Source organism: Phaseolus vulgaris, chromosome 2 (genome assembly GCF_051622355.1).
Source record: "Phaseolus vulgaris cultivar YP4 chromosome 2, ASM5162235v1, whole genome shotgun sequence".
NCBI classification, from domain to species: Eukaryota; Viridiplantae; Streptophyta; class Magnoliopsida; order Fabales; family Fabaceae; genus Phaseolus; species Phaseolus vulgaris.
In genome coordinates, this window is record NC_143499.1 from 15,364,963 (window position 1) to 15,381,077 (window position 16,115).

General features: G+C 33.3%; 1 protein-coding gene and 1 non-coding gene across 3 annotated transcripts; one reads left to right on the top strand and one right to left on the bottom strand.

Moving 5' to 3' along the window:
* Positions 1-465: 465 nt before the first annotated feature.
* On the top strand, positions 466-5,487 carry LOC137810778 (RNA-binding (RRM/RBD/RNP motifs) family protein). 2 transcript variants are annotated; one of them, XM_090298309.1, is made up of 4 exons: positions 466-941; positions 3,950-4,025; positions 4,667-4,780; positions 4,877-5,487. In XM_090298309.1, exons 1-4 carry the CDS (start codon positions 826-828, stop codon positions 5,300-5,302), a joined length of 732 nt encoding a protein of 243 aa, XP_090154435.1. In that variant the 5' UTR covers positions 466-825; the 3' UTR covers positions 5,303-5,487. The 2 variants fall into 2 exon arrangements, with proteins under 2 accessions (XP_090154435.1, XP_090154436.1); XM_090298310.1 differs by lacking the exon at positions 4,667-4,780 and having other exon boundaries at positions 698-941.
* Positions 3,606-3,679, bottom strand: TRNAV-CAC (transfer RNA valine (anticodon CAC)). Its single transcript has one exon. It is a non-coding gene; the product is annotated as a tRNA-Val (tRNA).
* Positions 5,488-16,115: the final 10,628 nt, after the last annotated feature.

Below are 16,115 nucleotides of genomic sequence, written 5' to 3' on the forward strand. Positions count from 1 at the left end.
TATTTCAATTTTTTAAAAACAAACATTTTTTTTAATAAAACTAAAGTTGTGTGAGAGTAACACTAACTTTCCTGTAATTAACCTTAAAAATAATCTTTAATCAAAATTGTGTCTTACATGATTTTAAACTTAATACTAAAAATGTATCACTTTTACATAACACAACTTATTTTGACATGATAAAAATTGTAATAACATCACACAATTTTTTCCTATTATAATCGTCTTATAAATTTGTAATTTTTTTAAACACAACCCGAGTTTAATAAAAAGAAAGGAAAAATTGTCTAAAATTAGGAAAAAAACTGCATTAGCATTTAGGGTAAGACTTTGTTGAAAAAAAAAATGAAGTAAAGAGTCCTAATCGTATGGAATGCAACCAGCATGTCACAATAATGAATAGTTTGTAAAAAAATGCTAGATTTATATATATTTATTAGACTTATGTGCTTAGAAGAAAGCGATGAAGATGATATGGAAACATAATATCTATTTTATGAATTCCTATAACAAATATATTTTCAGAGAATGGTTGTGCGAAAAATATTTGTGAGCATGTAATTTTTATTTTCTTATTATTTTTGGAATTTATTTTCTTTTTCTAATAATATTTGCTATTAAACTTTCATTTTCACATTTTCTTTCTTGTTATTACTCTTCTTTATATTGAATCTTTAACTATCACTTGTTTCAAAATAAAATAATTGAAACCTTCATTAATTTGCTTTCTTAAGTGCCCTGAGTTATCATTCTCCTTTTTGTTTTAATCTTCTGGAATGTTCTAGTTAATTATTCCCTTGTAGTTTCAGAACACAGCTGAGAAAGATGAGTTCTGGTGGGTACGCTGTAGAGGTTACGGGTCTCTCTCCAAAAGTCACTGAGAAGGATGTCCGTGACTTCTTTGCTTTCTCTGGTGTCATTGAGACCGTTGAAATTATAAGGTAAGCTTTTAATTTAAATGATTCTTTCTCCTTAGAAAAATTATACTTTTATTTTGAATTGGGTAATTCTTAATTGCTGATGATGTTGATTTTATTAAGTTTCATAGCATAGCTCAAATTTTTGTACTTGTTGATTGTAATTGTTGACTCGTCATAGCTGTGAATCCGAATTGGAAGAAACTATAAATGTTAATCGTGTTTGGTTCACAAACCATATGTGGACATAGCTAAGGCGATTTCCGGCTGGTTGTGCTCAGCAAAGGAAGGGATTCAGTACAGAGGTGATTAGGTATCATATAGTTGTTATCTGCAATAACTCCGACTATGAGGGGAAAATTGATTAAATTCATACCCAGTTGGCAAATCTGCCTTACATCGGAGTAGTTTTGGCAGGAAAAGTCGTTAGGCCTATATAGCGAACATGGGCTCTCTAATGGTATAACTATTTTTACTCTACAATTGGATTTTGGCAAGAGTAAAAAAATTGTAGAAAGTAAAGAGTTTAAGGTAAGGAAAGCTACATGGGAATTTCATCGAATACTTGGTATGCTAGAGAAAAGGGGTTGTTAAAATTGTAAGAATGGCTGTGTTTAACTTCACTAAACTAACACACCATGCATTGTCTATTATTCCTATTCCAATAAAACTATGTTATCATTAACCCTTATTTTTATACTAGCCTTGGTTCATTAAGCAAAAGAATCCAAGTTCCTTGATTCCACAACCAATCTCTTGGCTTGGTGTAGCCAATACTTATTTTAATAAAAGAGGTTTTAGTGATGACCAATTCTAATTGAGTTTGTCTTTTCCAATTTGCAATTCCAAATGAGTTTTTTAGAACAAGTAAACATAGGATCAAGTAAATTGGCGATCAATCTAAAAATAGACAATAAGTATAAAAGATAACAATAACAACTTTTTTGATAGAGAAACAGTAATCACATGGAAGTAGTTTAATTACATTAAATTAAACCCCAGCAAACGTGGAAAATTAGTGATAGAGAGGGGAATACACTTAGTAATGAGGAGCATTCAGTAGAAGAAGACAGGCCCAAAAGGAACATTCTCAACCCCAGTCGTTATGGTGACTGAAGATTCAGATCTCAATCAAGATAGAATTCACATTTCATATTCTGTTATATTCCTTTAGTTTGTTATTGCCACATAGACATTATGTTATTTCACCATTGCATCATTCTGTCATTGCATCTTTGCATTTGTCTGTTACCATTGATGTATTGAGCCATCCTTTATATAGACCATGCAGAGTAATAGAAGCAAGATAATTATCAATTTATTTGTTTGTGTTTTAGAGTTGGCCTTGAACTCAAGGAAATTTGTTGTGTTCATATCAATTTAGTGCTTTCATTGTTATGGATGATAATACCTGTTGGAGGAGTCTGTGAAGCTCCTTACCAAGAATTACTCCACTCAAGCATCCACTCAAAAATATCTCTCAGCCAAGATTGATACAATTCTCACTCAATGATCTTCTCTCTCCATCCCTCAATCTACTTCCCCTGTTTCATTCATTCCCCACCACCTTTAACTGAAGCTATCCGGTGGATCTTCAAATTTCAAAATATTGAGTACCTCAGCACTCCTGAATCTGAACAACTTTCCATTGTGTCATTCTACATGGAAGGATCAACTCTTAGTTGGTATTAGTGTATGTACCAGTGACCTTATCCTATTTTGGCAAGGCTTATTATAGGTGCTTGAGATGCGATTTGCTGTCTAACTCTGACAACCCCTGCAGCACTCTCTTCAAGTTAGCACAACACGACTCTGTTAACCCTTCTTTCCTTACAAAATTTAAACGCTTGGCTAATTGCATTGTGGGGTTGCCTCACCTTTTCTTTTGAGTTGTTTCAACTCTGGTCTCTCACCAGCAATTAGACAAGAGTTCAAGTGCATAAACCAGTCTTGCTTCCCCAAGTAGCGTGTTTACAGGAAGACAAATTTGACCATTGACACTGCTCTTTTTGCACTCATCCTCCACCGGTAACTATCTCTTCTTCTCCTTCAACTTTTCCACCTCTAGTGGTTGGCCCACCTCTGGCCGTTCGTGCTCCTTTGCCCTCATTGCTGGCTCCTCCCCCCCACACTAAATACAAACACCTCTCTCAAGCAAAGAATATATTCATTGTTATAAAGGATTGTGTTGTTTCTGCAACGACAAGTTCGATCCTAGTCATAGCCATGAATGATAGAAAACATGATGAAGAAATTCTTTTAGAGCATCCCTTGAGCATAGAAGCCCTCATAGTCACCTCTCTTCGAAATGCTTCATTCATAGCCTCCAAAAGTATATTTTCTTTTTGGCTCCTTAGGCTTTTAAATACAGGTTTCGTGGACCTCAAGTGATAGATTTGCTTTAGGGAGAAAAGTTGGCTTGCTTAAATGAGCATACATACCTCACTTAAGCTAGGTTTGTGGATCTTCAAGCTTCAAGGGGGAGGCTCACTTTAAAGTGCAGTTAGTGGGAGCACCTGTTGTCATCTTTCTGCAAAAAGCTTAAACTGAATTTCCTTCAAAATTAAACTAAAAAATAAAGATCCAGTGGAATTGTTTTTTCTCGAAAATTGCGCTTGGGAGGGACAAATTTGTGAGGCCCATGTTTTTACCATAAAATTAAATTTAATAAACGTAATTTTAGAAAAATGTCTGAGCCCGGGTTCGAACCGGGGACCTCTAGTGTGTGAGACTAGCGTGATAACCAACTACACCACCCAGACGAATTGAAATTAATAAGACATTTTGGATATCAATATAAATATTCATTTGGTGCTTTTGAATTTGTTAACTCTATTAAGCTTTTCCATAGAGGAATTATTTTTATTTTTCCTGCCTGTGAAAGAGGATTGATCATTCATGTTTGGTAGTGTCTGTTTTAGCAGTCCAACTGAAATTACCAAGTTTTGGATTTTACCACATTTGTTTGTTTGAGATATTATTAATTTTTGGCTTTAAAGTTTGATCTGATGGCTGGTTGTTGCTGAGTACAGGTCTGGTGATTATGCTTGTACTGCGTATGTGACTTTCAAAGATGCATATTCACAAGAAACTGCATGCTTGCTCAGTGTGAGTATTTAACAAACCCATGTCCAGAATACTTGTATATCGATGACACGGGAACAGTCAAGTACCCTACTAGTTATTAAGTTGCCTCAGTGATAAGTTCCGTAATATGTTCTTCGTAAAATGACTTTAAATTTATGAAAATGAACATTGTCACTGAATCTGTTGGAAAATGCCTTGGTTATTCAGCCAAAGATGTTACTAAATTAATCGTCAGTTGACAGAGTCTTTAGATGATGGTATTGTGATTTTTTTTTTGTTATATTATGCTTTTATGGGCACTGATTTGGTTGTGCTTTTTTTTCAAAATTTTCTGTTATGTTTTAGCTCTATATGAAGAGCAGTGACATGCTTGTAATGGTGTGCTTGCAATTATAAATTACAGCCTTCTATTTTCTTAGTTTACTTTTTATTTGTTCTTCTATATAACACTGGAATCAGTTGTTGTCGAATGTCGTATTTACAGGTACTGAATCTGTAGCCATGCCTCCTAATATAACAACTGAATAACTGCATAGTTCACTAACTGAATGTAATGAACTAGTCATTCTATTGTAAATAGCATGCAGGTATACATCAAGTAACATCTTCCTAGTGAGTAGTGTCTAATAATTTTTGCCTTTCTTCCTAATATGTTCTGTTAGGGAGCCACAATTTTAGATCAACGCGTATGCATAACACGATGGGGGCAATATGAAAATGAGTTTGATTTTTGGAACGGGCCCTCTAGTAGTTACGGGGACGAGGCTGCCTCAACTGTATGTATATATATTTCTCTCAATGCATAAATTGCTAATTATTATGGCTTTCTGCTCATGGCGTGACATTCTATATTTCCACATTTTCTCTTCCAGACACAGAACAGTCAATTTGTTTCCTCTGCTGGAGAAGCAGTCACCATGGCCCAAGAAGTCGTAAAGACCATGGTAGCAAAGGGATATGTTCTCAGCAAGGATGCCCTAGCTAAGGCTAAAGAATTTGACGAGTCTCATCTGGTTTCTGCCACTGCAACAGCAAAGGTTTCTGAACTCAGCCAGAGAATTGGCCTCACAGATAAGATATCTGCTGGTATTGGAGCTGTTAAATCTGTAGATCAGAGATATAATGTCTCTGAAACAACCATTGCGGCAGCATCCACAGCGGGAAGATCGGTAGCTGCGGCTGCAAACTCTTTTGTAAACAGCAGCTATTTTTCAAAAGGAGCCTTGTGGGTGTCAGGTGCTCTAACCAGAGCAGCTCAAGTTGCTTCTGATTTGGGTACTCGCAGGGATGGACAGTAAATAAAGCATAAACATACTAAACTCTCTGTTGTAGATATGTCTGTCTCTGCTAAATACCTGTTGAAACTTCAGTTAGTAATATTGTTATACTTCTTCACTGCATAACTCCTGTTCTAATAAATTTCTTTATAAACATTAGTAACATTAAGCTGAAATGCAGTGAGTCTCCCTTTTAAGTTTAAATCGTCTTGTATAACTTTTTCCTTCATCTTTTTTAAAATTAAACGTAAGTTCATTTTAATTTATCAGAATTTATAGAAAAATTTCTTAACAGGACCACAGTGTATGTAATTATGAATAAATGTAGTGTATGCCAAGACCAGATTGAACAATGAAACCTGCGCTATTTCTACCATTGAATTACGATTCTAATTTTACAGTAAACAACGGTAGTAGTCAATACGTGGCTAAGTTAATTAAGATTCATTGGGACAAAAGGATAGAACTTTTACAATATAACATATATATAAGTAAAAAATTAACATAGAACAACAGAAAATTGAAAAAAGAAGAAATAAAGCATATAAGGATTATATTACATCCCATACAATATAGAAAATCATAATTTAATAACTACATTTCACGTATGAACCTCTATTTATAGTAAAATCATTTGAAGAAATAAAAAATATCTATTTTTTAAATATTAGTCCAAAACTAATTTTCTACTACTAATTTTACTTATCCAAACTAGCAACCTGATTAGTTTCTGATTAAATTGGTCTGATTGGTCCAATTTTAGTCTCAATAAATAAAAAATACAAAGTTTTCTTAGAAGAATTTATATATTGATAATAGGATAATATTTAGGTTTATTTTTTCCACGATATTTGAAAATAAGTTCGTAGATCATCCATGTATTTCACAGCTTATATAGGTGACACTTGGCTTTTTTAGACAATTTTTATGTGGATTCTTTTAACGCCTCATTCCACATGGACTAATAAATTTAATCTAAAGAATTTGTCAGCTATTTACAATATTTGTATCATAAAACAACACTTGTATCTAATCTAAATATATTTGAAACTATATATTAAATAAATAAATTTGATGATAATTACTTTTTATTAAAATCAATTTATTTTATACATGGATATAATTTTTTATTTGAATTTGATTGAATTTAAATTTAATGAGATACTTAAAATATGTGAATTCTATATATTAATTATTTATAAGCATACTGGGTTCAAAGTAATCAGGTAAAAAAAAACTGTTTTACATATTTTAGTACCTTAACACTATTACGAAGGTCATACAATATATTCTAAGTTTTTTTTGTCATGATATCTCTCACACCATATATTGGGTGGGATTATTGATATATGTCTCCTCATTCCTCTTACTTTATCATTGCCACGTCAATCAATTTCTCAAAAATACTTTTAAGAGAAAAATAATAATTTTTAATGTTTAATTTATTCATAAATTAATTTGTAAAAAGATTAAGATTAATATTTTAAAAAAGTTGTAATTTATCTTATTAGGTATTTACCTTGCAAAATTAGTTTATAAAATAAGATTTGCATATACTCTAGTCGATTAATCATGTAGGATCTCTAATATACACGATAACATCAAAGATTGAACATCTCGAATATGAAACTAAATATTTGTGTGTGGTCATAGATTACACAATAAGTCCAATTAATCACGCTTAGATAAACTCTTATATCATATTAAGAAGTGAATTTTAAGATTTATTCAACATCATAAAACTATCTTATAACTTATATCACTAAAAAATCATTAAATAGAAACTAATTTTAAACTCAAAATAATTACTATATTGACTAAAATTAACTACTGTTTTAGAGACCAAACTTAATTATATATAAAGTGATTTTTATTATTAATAAAAATTTATAACTAAATTCTAAATCACTATTTAATTAGGTTACCAAAATTTTATCTACCAATTAATCTAGATTTTAGAGTTTATAGTTAAACTTTTGGTAGCTAATTGCTATCAATTTAGAAGTTAGTTTATAAACTTTTATTAATAATAAAAATTACTTTGGATACAATAATTTTTTGTAATCTTTAAAACAATATCTAATTTAGTCAATAATAACTAATTATTTTCTGTATCTAAATTTAATTTTTATTTAATAATTTTTTTTGTGTTGTATAATATAATTTAACCTATATGTAATGAATGTGAGATCTCTAACTTATTTATTTTAATTGATAATAATTGATAACCTATATTATTTTTTACAAACAAGTTCTTACAAACATATTTTTTCCTCTCTTGTATAATGAATTTATCGAGTTTGTTGCCTTGGATAATAAGTTGCATGTAGACTATTAAATTTTGTCGTCATGGTTATTCAGTTACTTACTAATTACAATTTCTCAATAACGTATACTTCATCAATTGAGTGAATTAATATTGTGTTCTTATTATATGAAAAAAAGGGTTATTAAAATATTTGATAAATGAGCAAAAAATGTTATGATTTCATCCAACTTGCCACATGCAGCATTGTACGATCAGCTCCGACAATTTTACATCACTTTACATTTTATTTTTAAGGAAGTGTTTTGTCGATTAAAAGGGGAAACTTGTGTTTTTAATTTTGGGATATATTCTTGAAATATGTATAAAATTAAGAAACAAGTAAAAAATAGATATAGTAACACGCAATATCGTAATTTTGGTCACTTTTTAGTAGATTCTTTTCTCTCAAGAGAATCTAATAGTAAATATGGACCAAAGAAAATTAAAATGTAAATTTTTAATTGAAAGTAAATAATAGCAATTTCATATGAAATATTTATACGAGGTGTGATGAAATTTTTAAAAAAATGTGCGATTATATTTAAAACTGGTATTTTAGGGAATAATTATATAAAATAAATATAGTTGTGGTTAAACAATGTAGGTCCTCATAAGTTTTTTATTAAAATATTTATACATTGAAATTAAGCAGAGAGATTGGAATCTGGAAGAGTGTCTGGGGTTGATGCTGGCATGCCATATGTTATGCCTGTCATCTATTAACCTATAACAGTTGGCTTGTCAATTCTCATCACTTCTGTTTCTTTGCCTCCTAAGAACTTCCATGGCTTAGTCACCTTTATGCATCAAAATGTTAAAAGTACAAAACAAAAAAGAAACACTTTTTTCATTTCCTCATACTCTAGTTGGTTAATAGTGTATGTTTCTACAACTTTCACTACAAAGAAAAGTCCCATTTTTCCAATAATTACCCACAGACTAAGATTCATATGTAAATTTGTCTTACCAGCTTAAAAAATCCGTAGCTAATATTATTACTGACGTGAGAAAAGAGAAAGTGAAAAAATGAGTTAAAAAAACTCTTACCTACGGAGTCATTATGGATAAACAAACCTATTAAATGTTAAAGACACTTTTATTTTCTTCCCAAATCCAGAACAGAACGGTGCTCAAAGCTGATGGTGTGCCACAACTGTCCAACAGTGAATCAAACACATTAACAGTGTTACAGCTCAACCACTATCGAGCTCATTTAGAACGAGATGGTTAAGGTATGGTATTTGCTCTTTTTTTCGCTTTCTGAACAACAATCTTCTTCCTAAATATTAGTTTATATACAAATTAAAACAACAATTTAAAGAAGCTGTATAAAAACATTTACAAATTAATTTCCGTAAAAGTTATTATTTTATTTTTTTTGAAAAAAATAGTTGTTTGTAGAAGAGCTTATCCAAACAAACCCTTATTGTTCAAATAAACCCTATGTATATCTCCCATCTATGAATATATCCTTAAAAACAACCACCGTCAAGCATTCATGTTAGGTATACAAAAGCATATCAAATAAGTAATTTCATTGTCTTAATGGTTTAAGTTTTACATGGTCATGAAATTTATATACAATTTACACAAAATGTCATTCAAATATTAAAAGTTATTAAATTTATATACAATTTACACAAGAAGTCATTCTTGTTCGGTTCTCTCTTGAAATTCATTGTCATTGAATATTTTCTCCTTTGTTGATTTTAGAGTTCCTTTTGGGATTGGATGAGTGATTGATTTTGAAATTTTGGTTTGGTTAAATTTGAGTCTCTAGGGGAAAAAGAAGTTACTATTAAATAGAGTATTTGGACTTCATTACATGGGTTATTCCTCTAACTCGTAGTTATATGGTTATTCTTTAAAAGAAAAACATAGGTGTTTAGTTATACAGTTATTTTTTTATATGTAAAAACACCTTTAATTATTATGATAGTCTTTTTATAAAAAAAAAACATTTCTATTTATTTCAACTTGTTTACACGTTGAGTTAATTGAACACATGTTTAGTATTTAATAATAATAACCTCTGTTTATTAAAAGAAAAATTAACATTAATATGAAGTTAATTAATTAATTTTGAAGGAGTTTTTTACTCTTTGCTTTATAAATTTAAAATATAAAATCTTCCATTCTTGAAGGAGTCACTTTGAATCTGTGTTTCAGAAAAAAAAAAAAAAAAAAAGGTATTCACTGCACAAGGAAAGATAACGATGATGACATGGAAAAATGTGTTAAAGCTAATCGAATCCACTCGGAGGTATATGCGTAATTTCACTTCACTTTGAAATGCCTTTTGTTAAGAGTTGTTTTTTTGTGTCCCATTTTGGGGACAATGTTGGGGTTGGGGTGCAATTGCTTGATGGAGTAGGGTAGAGTGATCTAAATTTTTTGTTTAGTTTTTTACTTCAAAGTATGTGTTTGCAATCAGGGTTTGTAAATTACGAGTTTCAATTAGAATTTTAATTAAGGTTTTCAATCTAAGATTTGTGAATAATTATCAACAATTAAATATTAATTTGGTGGTTATTGTAGACGTTGTTCATTGTTACAATTTATCATACATTAAAAAAAAATTGTCCATTTACATACCGATTATTCTATACGAATCTGAATTCGTATGGAAAGTGACCATTACATACAGATATTTACATACAGATTAATTGAGTATGTAAATAGAAATTACATACAATAAGCCAAAAGTGATTACGCTCTTACTCTTAACTAATTCAAGAGAAATCATTCAAATCAGTTCTTCCAAGATTGCTAAGAGCTTTCGATCTTTTCTAAGAGTGGAATAAGATTGTGTTGTATCAATTGTGCTTTAATCTGTGATTGTACCCAGGTGTACTTCATTCCTTCTTTCTTGACTACTGTAATTCTTTGTGAATTGTTCTTGGGCAGTTTCAGAGGTTGTTCTGAAAACTGTGGTGTATTTTGTCAAAGGTGGTGTGTGTTCTTGAAGGGTTCAAGACCACCACTTTGGTATGTTGTGTGTAATCAAGGTTTTTTATTACTTAGTGAATTCTCAGTGGTTGCTAAGGACTGGATGTAGCTCTTGGTAAAGAGAGAACCAATATAAACTCTTTGTGTTAATCTCTCTATCCTTACTGTCTTTAAAATTGTTTTTGCTTTGTTTTTAACACTGCTAATATAAACAACCTATTGTTTCGCAAAAACAATCGGTTGATTTTCTGCAATCACATTAAAAACAATTTTGAAATTGGTTGAACTAATTTCTAATTGATTGATTCCTCATTATCTTTCAATCTACCTTCAACAATTGCGAAAATCTTTCATAAAAATTCACCCCCTCTTGTTTAAGGCCTATATTTCTAACAATTTGCATCAAGAGTTGAGTTCTTGAAAGTCATTCAAGTTTTCGATCCTAATTTTTTTTTCATGGCTGAAAAACTACCCTTTGGGGATGGTGCTTCAATAAACAGGTCACCTCTGTTTTGTGGTCTGAATTATCAGTTTTGGAGGGTCAGAATGAAGATCTTTGTGGAATCAATTGATAGAGGAATCTGGGATGCCATTGTAAATGACCCTTTTATTCCAAAGTTTGAAAAAAATGATATTTTCATAGAAAAACCTTGGTCCCAATGGATTGAATCTGAAAGCAAAAAAGATTAATTTGATTGTATTGCTAAAAACATAATTACATCTACTCTAAATTTCGATGAGTTTTTCAGGGTGTCACAATGTGCCTTAGAAAAAGAGATGTGGGACACTCTTGAAGTTACTCATGAAGGAACCAATGATGTAAAGAGAGGAATAAAGCACGATCTAATTCAGGAGTATGAGATGTTCAGAATGCAAAAAGGGGAGACCATTGCTGATGTACAAAAGAGATTCACTCACATGGTTAACCATCTCATCAACCTTGGAAAAATATTTGAAAGGGAGGAACTCAACATCAAGATCCTCAAGTGCTTGGGCAGATCTTGGCAGCCCAAAGTCACAACCATCTCTGAATCTAAGGATTTGACTACCTTGACAACAACCTCCTTGTTTGGCAAGCTTAGGGAACATGAAATGGAGATGAATAGGCTAAATGATCAAGAGCATGTGAGAAGCATTTCTTTGAAAGTTGTTGGTCATAGAGATGCTCAAGAATCAAGTGAGGACAGTAATGGAGAAACTCTTAACTTGCTAACAAGAAAATTCAGCAAGTTCTTGAAGAAAAACAACAATAAGAACCAATCTTCAAATAGGTATAACAATAAGAAACTCAATGATTTTAATGCTAACAATTATACCTATTTTGGATGTGGTAAACAGGGCCATATCAAAGCTGATTGCCCCAACATTAAAAGTAAGGAGAGAGGACCAAACAAGAAATTTGATAAGTAGGGAAAAACTAAAAGAGCCTACATTACGTGGTAAGACAATGATGTTTCTTCCTCTAGCTCATCATCAAATGGAGATGAAGAGGAAAATCCATGCTTGATAACAAAGGGAGAATCAGATGCAAGTAGTGTAAGTTCCAACACCTCAATTAATTTTTAAAATTACAGTCAACTTCTTGAGGCTTTTAAAAAACTCATGAATAAGCTAATAGGCTTGTCCTTTTAAATAACCAGTTGAAAGGCATGAATAATTGGCTTGAAAACAGAGTCAATACTTTGGAATACGAGCTGAACAACTCGAAAAATGATTTTGAAAATCAAGAAATGATTTACAAAAACTCTTCTTTCAAATGTGACTCTACCTTTTGTAAAAATTGTGAATCACTTGAAAAAAAAGTCCACAATCTTGTAAAAACTGTGGATAAACTTTCAAAAGGTCAATCAAACTTTGAAACAATTCTTGCATCTCAAAAATGTGTTTTTGGCAAAGCTGGATTGGGCTTTAATCCACACAACAAGAAGAGATATGTTTCAAAGCCATTTTCAAGATTCTTTGAAAAACAGCTGATTGAATTGTCAAAACAACTGGTTGTTTCATGCTTTTACTGTATGAAGAAGGGCCACTATGTTAGATTCTACAGAGTTAGGAATTTTTCTGTTCCCAGGGGTGTTTTGAAGTGGGTTCCTAAGAATTCTAAGGTTCCTAATGATCCAATTAATTCCCATGGACCCAAATTTAAAAGGGGGACCAAATCTTGCTTCTTGATTTGATCTTTTGTAGGGTTCTTTAATGGAAAATCAGCATATGTGTACCTGGACAATGGTTGTTCTAAGCACATGACAGGGGATAAAACCAAGTTTTTCAATCTTCTTCTCAAGCAAGAAGGTCACGTGACTTATGAAGACTACAAAAAAAGGGAAAATTCTTGGAAGAGGAACCATTGGTGACAAGAACACCTTCTAGATTCATGATGTGCTATTTATGGAAGGACTCAAGCATAGTCTCCTTAGCATAAGCCAACTGTGAGACAAAGGTTATCAAGTAACCTTCAAGCCTAACACGTGTGAGATACGGCTACCCAAATCACATGAAGTATTGTTGATTGGTAAAAGGATCAACAATGTTTATCTTCTTGATATCTCATATTATGCATTTATTGGCTTCCTTTTAACCAAACACGAGGAATCATGGTTATGGCATAAAAGGATAGCACACATCCACATGCATCATCTAAATAAGTTGATATCTAAAGATCTTGTGGTAGGTTTACCCAAACTCAATTCTGAGAAAGACCACATATGTGAGGCATGTCAAAAGGGGAAGCAAATCAAACATTCTTTCAAACTGGAAAATGTAGTTTCTACTGTTAGAATTAATGGCCTAAACAAGAGGGGGGGGGGTGAATTGTTTGTCAAAATATTTTCGAAAAGATTGGATAAGAATGAAGTTTTAACAACAATCACAGAAGAAGTAATCAAGGAAGCCAATCAAACAAAGTAATTGAAAATGTTTTCAGAAAATCAATCGGTTGAAACTTCGTTTTAACCGGTTGTTTATGGCAGCAGAAATAACAAAATCAAATCAAACAATTTATAAGGAGTGAGAGAGAGATAGAGATTACACAACCAATTTATACTGGTTCACTCAACCCTGAGCTACATCCAGTCCCCAGAACAACCACTGGGTTTCCACTAGCAATCAATCACAGATTACACACACTCAAAGCCACAAAGAGGTGATCTTGAAACCACAAGAGCATTCACCTTCTTTGCCTCTCACACAACCTTAGTCAGAATAGCCTCTGACCTTATAGGTTTACACACCGTTTACAAGTATAGAAAAGAACAATTACAAGAATTAGAAAGGAACAAATTACACCTGGTAATTCAGGAATCGCAGAGCTCCTAAGATCATATCTTGAACCAATGCACAACTACTTAGTAATCTTGCGAAACTTTGATTTGAATCTCTTATAAAAACAATTTCAATCTCACTTTCTGTCCTTTTTTTTAAATACAAAGAGAAACCATATTTATAGCTCTTAAAACTTGCCGTTCTAGGCAGTCAATCATGAGCCTAAACAGTTTTAATTCAACTGAAAATAGATTTAACAAGTTTATGAAAAACTGTTAGGAAATGTGACAATCAACCGGTTGAAATATCGTTTTAATCGATTGAATTGGTTATGACAGTTAGTCAACCAAGTCAAAAACAATTTTGAAAACCTTCAATCAAGCTAAGTGTAAAAAAATCGATTATATCGTGATTCTTTGAGGTTGGTAAGTTGATGGCATAAAAAATCTGTATCTATTCCAGGCATGTCCACGAACGACCATGTGAAAGCGTTCATATTCTCTAAGATGACGTCGATTATTTTATCCTCTAACTCTTTGCCCAACGAGGTGTCGAGCTTGAATTTCTTCCCCTTTATCTCCCTCTCTTGAACCTCTCAAGCAGGCCCAAGTCGTCCTTAATCGGTGATGTCTGTCTATGCTATCCATCCAGGCTCTCCTGCCTGGATGGTGACTACGTAGGTTCCCCTACGATTTTTCAAACTACTCTCGTAGCACTTTCGAGCCATCTTCTGGTCGGCCTTTATCGTAATTATACCTTATTCTAACGAGGGAAACTTCATCTTCATGTGAGTGGTTGAGCCTACTGCACCCAACCTATTCAAGGAGGGTCTCCCCAAAAGCAGGTTGTATGCTGAAGATATATTGACGACGATGTACTTGACAATAATTGTTATGATTGCGTTTTAATCTGAGAAGGTTGTCCTCAACTCAACGTATCCTCATACCTCCACCTGGTCTCCTGCAAAGTCGACCAAACAACCATCATAAGGCCTTAGCTGATCTGGGGATATTTGCAAATTTGTAAACGTTTACCAGAACATCACATCAGTCGAGCTTCCTTGGCCGATCAGGACTTTGTGCACCTTTTGTCCTACCATGACAACAAATATCACCATTGGATCATCCTCATAGGGAAACACATCCTCCAGGTCAGAACTTGTGAAGCAAAGGAAGGGCTTTGAAGGGTGATCAGACCTCTTCGTATATAGGGACATCACCGCTCGCGCATATCATTTGCGTTTGGAGGCCAAGTTCCCACCTCCCGATAATCCTCCTGCGATGGTGTTCAAATCCCCATGGATTAAAGTTTCATGTGTTTGATCCATGGTCGTAGCTTCACCTTTAGGTTCCTCCTGGTTGGCCTCATGATATTCTTTCAAGAAACCCTCTTTGATTAAACTAGCTAGTTGGTAACTAAGGTTATGCATCGTTCAATGCTATGCCCAAATGCCCTGTGAAAATTGCACCAAGCATCTCTACGTGATCCCAAGAATCGATTTTTCTTTTGGGAAAATTTTAGCTTATCTGCCACCCCTGACATGCTTAAGAGCTCTTTACAGGATACTCGAAATCTGGGTCTGATCGTCGTCTCCTCCCTAGCCTTTGTCTTAGGTTCACCTTCTTGGTGACATACGGGACATACCTTAGGTTCGTTCTCTTCTTAGTGGATGCTTCATTGCTCCTGATGGAACGATCTCAACTATTTTTCTTATGCCTGGGTTGCTTCGACCGTGACTTGCCATTTTTCCTGAGCACGACCTCTTTAGCCTCAATATGGGTGGTAGCTCATTCACGCACCTCGGGTAACGTCTCCGCTGGATTCCTGATTAGTGAATCGTTGAACGGGCTTGCTGTAATCCCTTGTACAAAAGCGGCGACCACCATGTCTTCATCCTGAGTTCGAAGTCTTACTGAGATTGCACATAATATATCCAAGTATCCTTTGAGCGACTCCCCTTTGCTCTGTCTCACATTGAACAGATCACACAATCGTGGGGGGTTGACCTTATTAGGTAAGAACTGCTCTTTAAACATTCTAGAGCAATGAGGGAAAGAAGTTATGTGTCCATCTGGGATCCCACTAAATAATTGTAGGGTTTTCCCTGTGAATGTATCCATAAGCATCTTACAACGAATTGCATCAGACCCCCCAAAAATGATCATTTGAGCCCTGAACGCCTTTAGATGACTTTCAAGATCTTCTACACTAGAGAAAAAGGCGATATTGAGTGTTATGTAATTGGGTGGCACAGGCTCGTCCATGATTTGTTGAGAGAACGGCTTGGGGTCATCCTTTGATGACAAATTTGGGGAA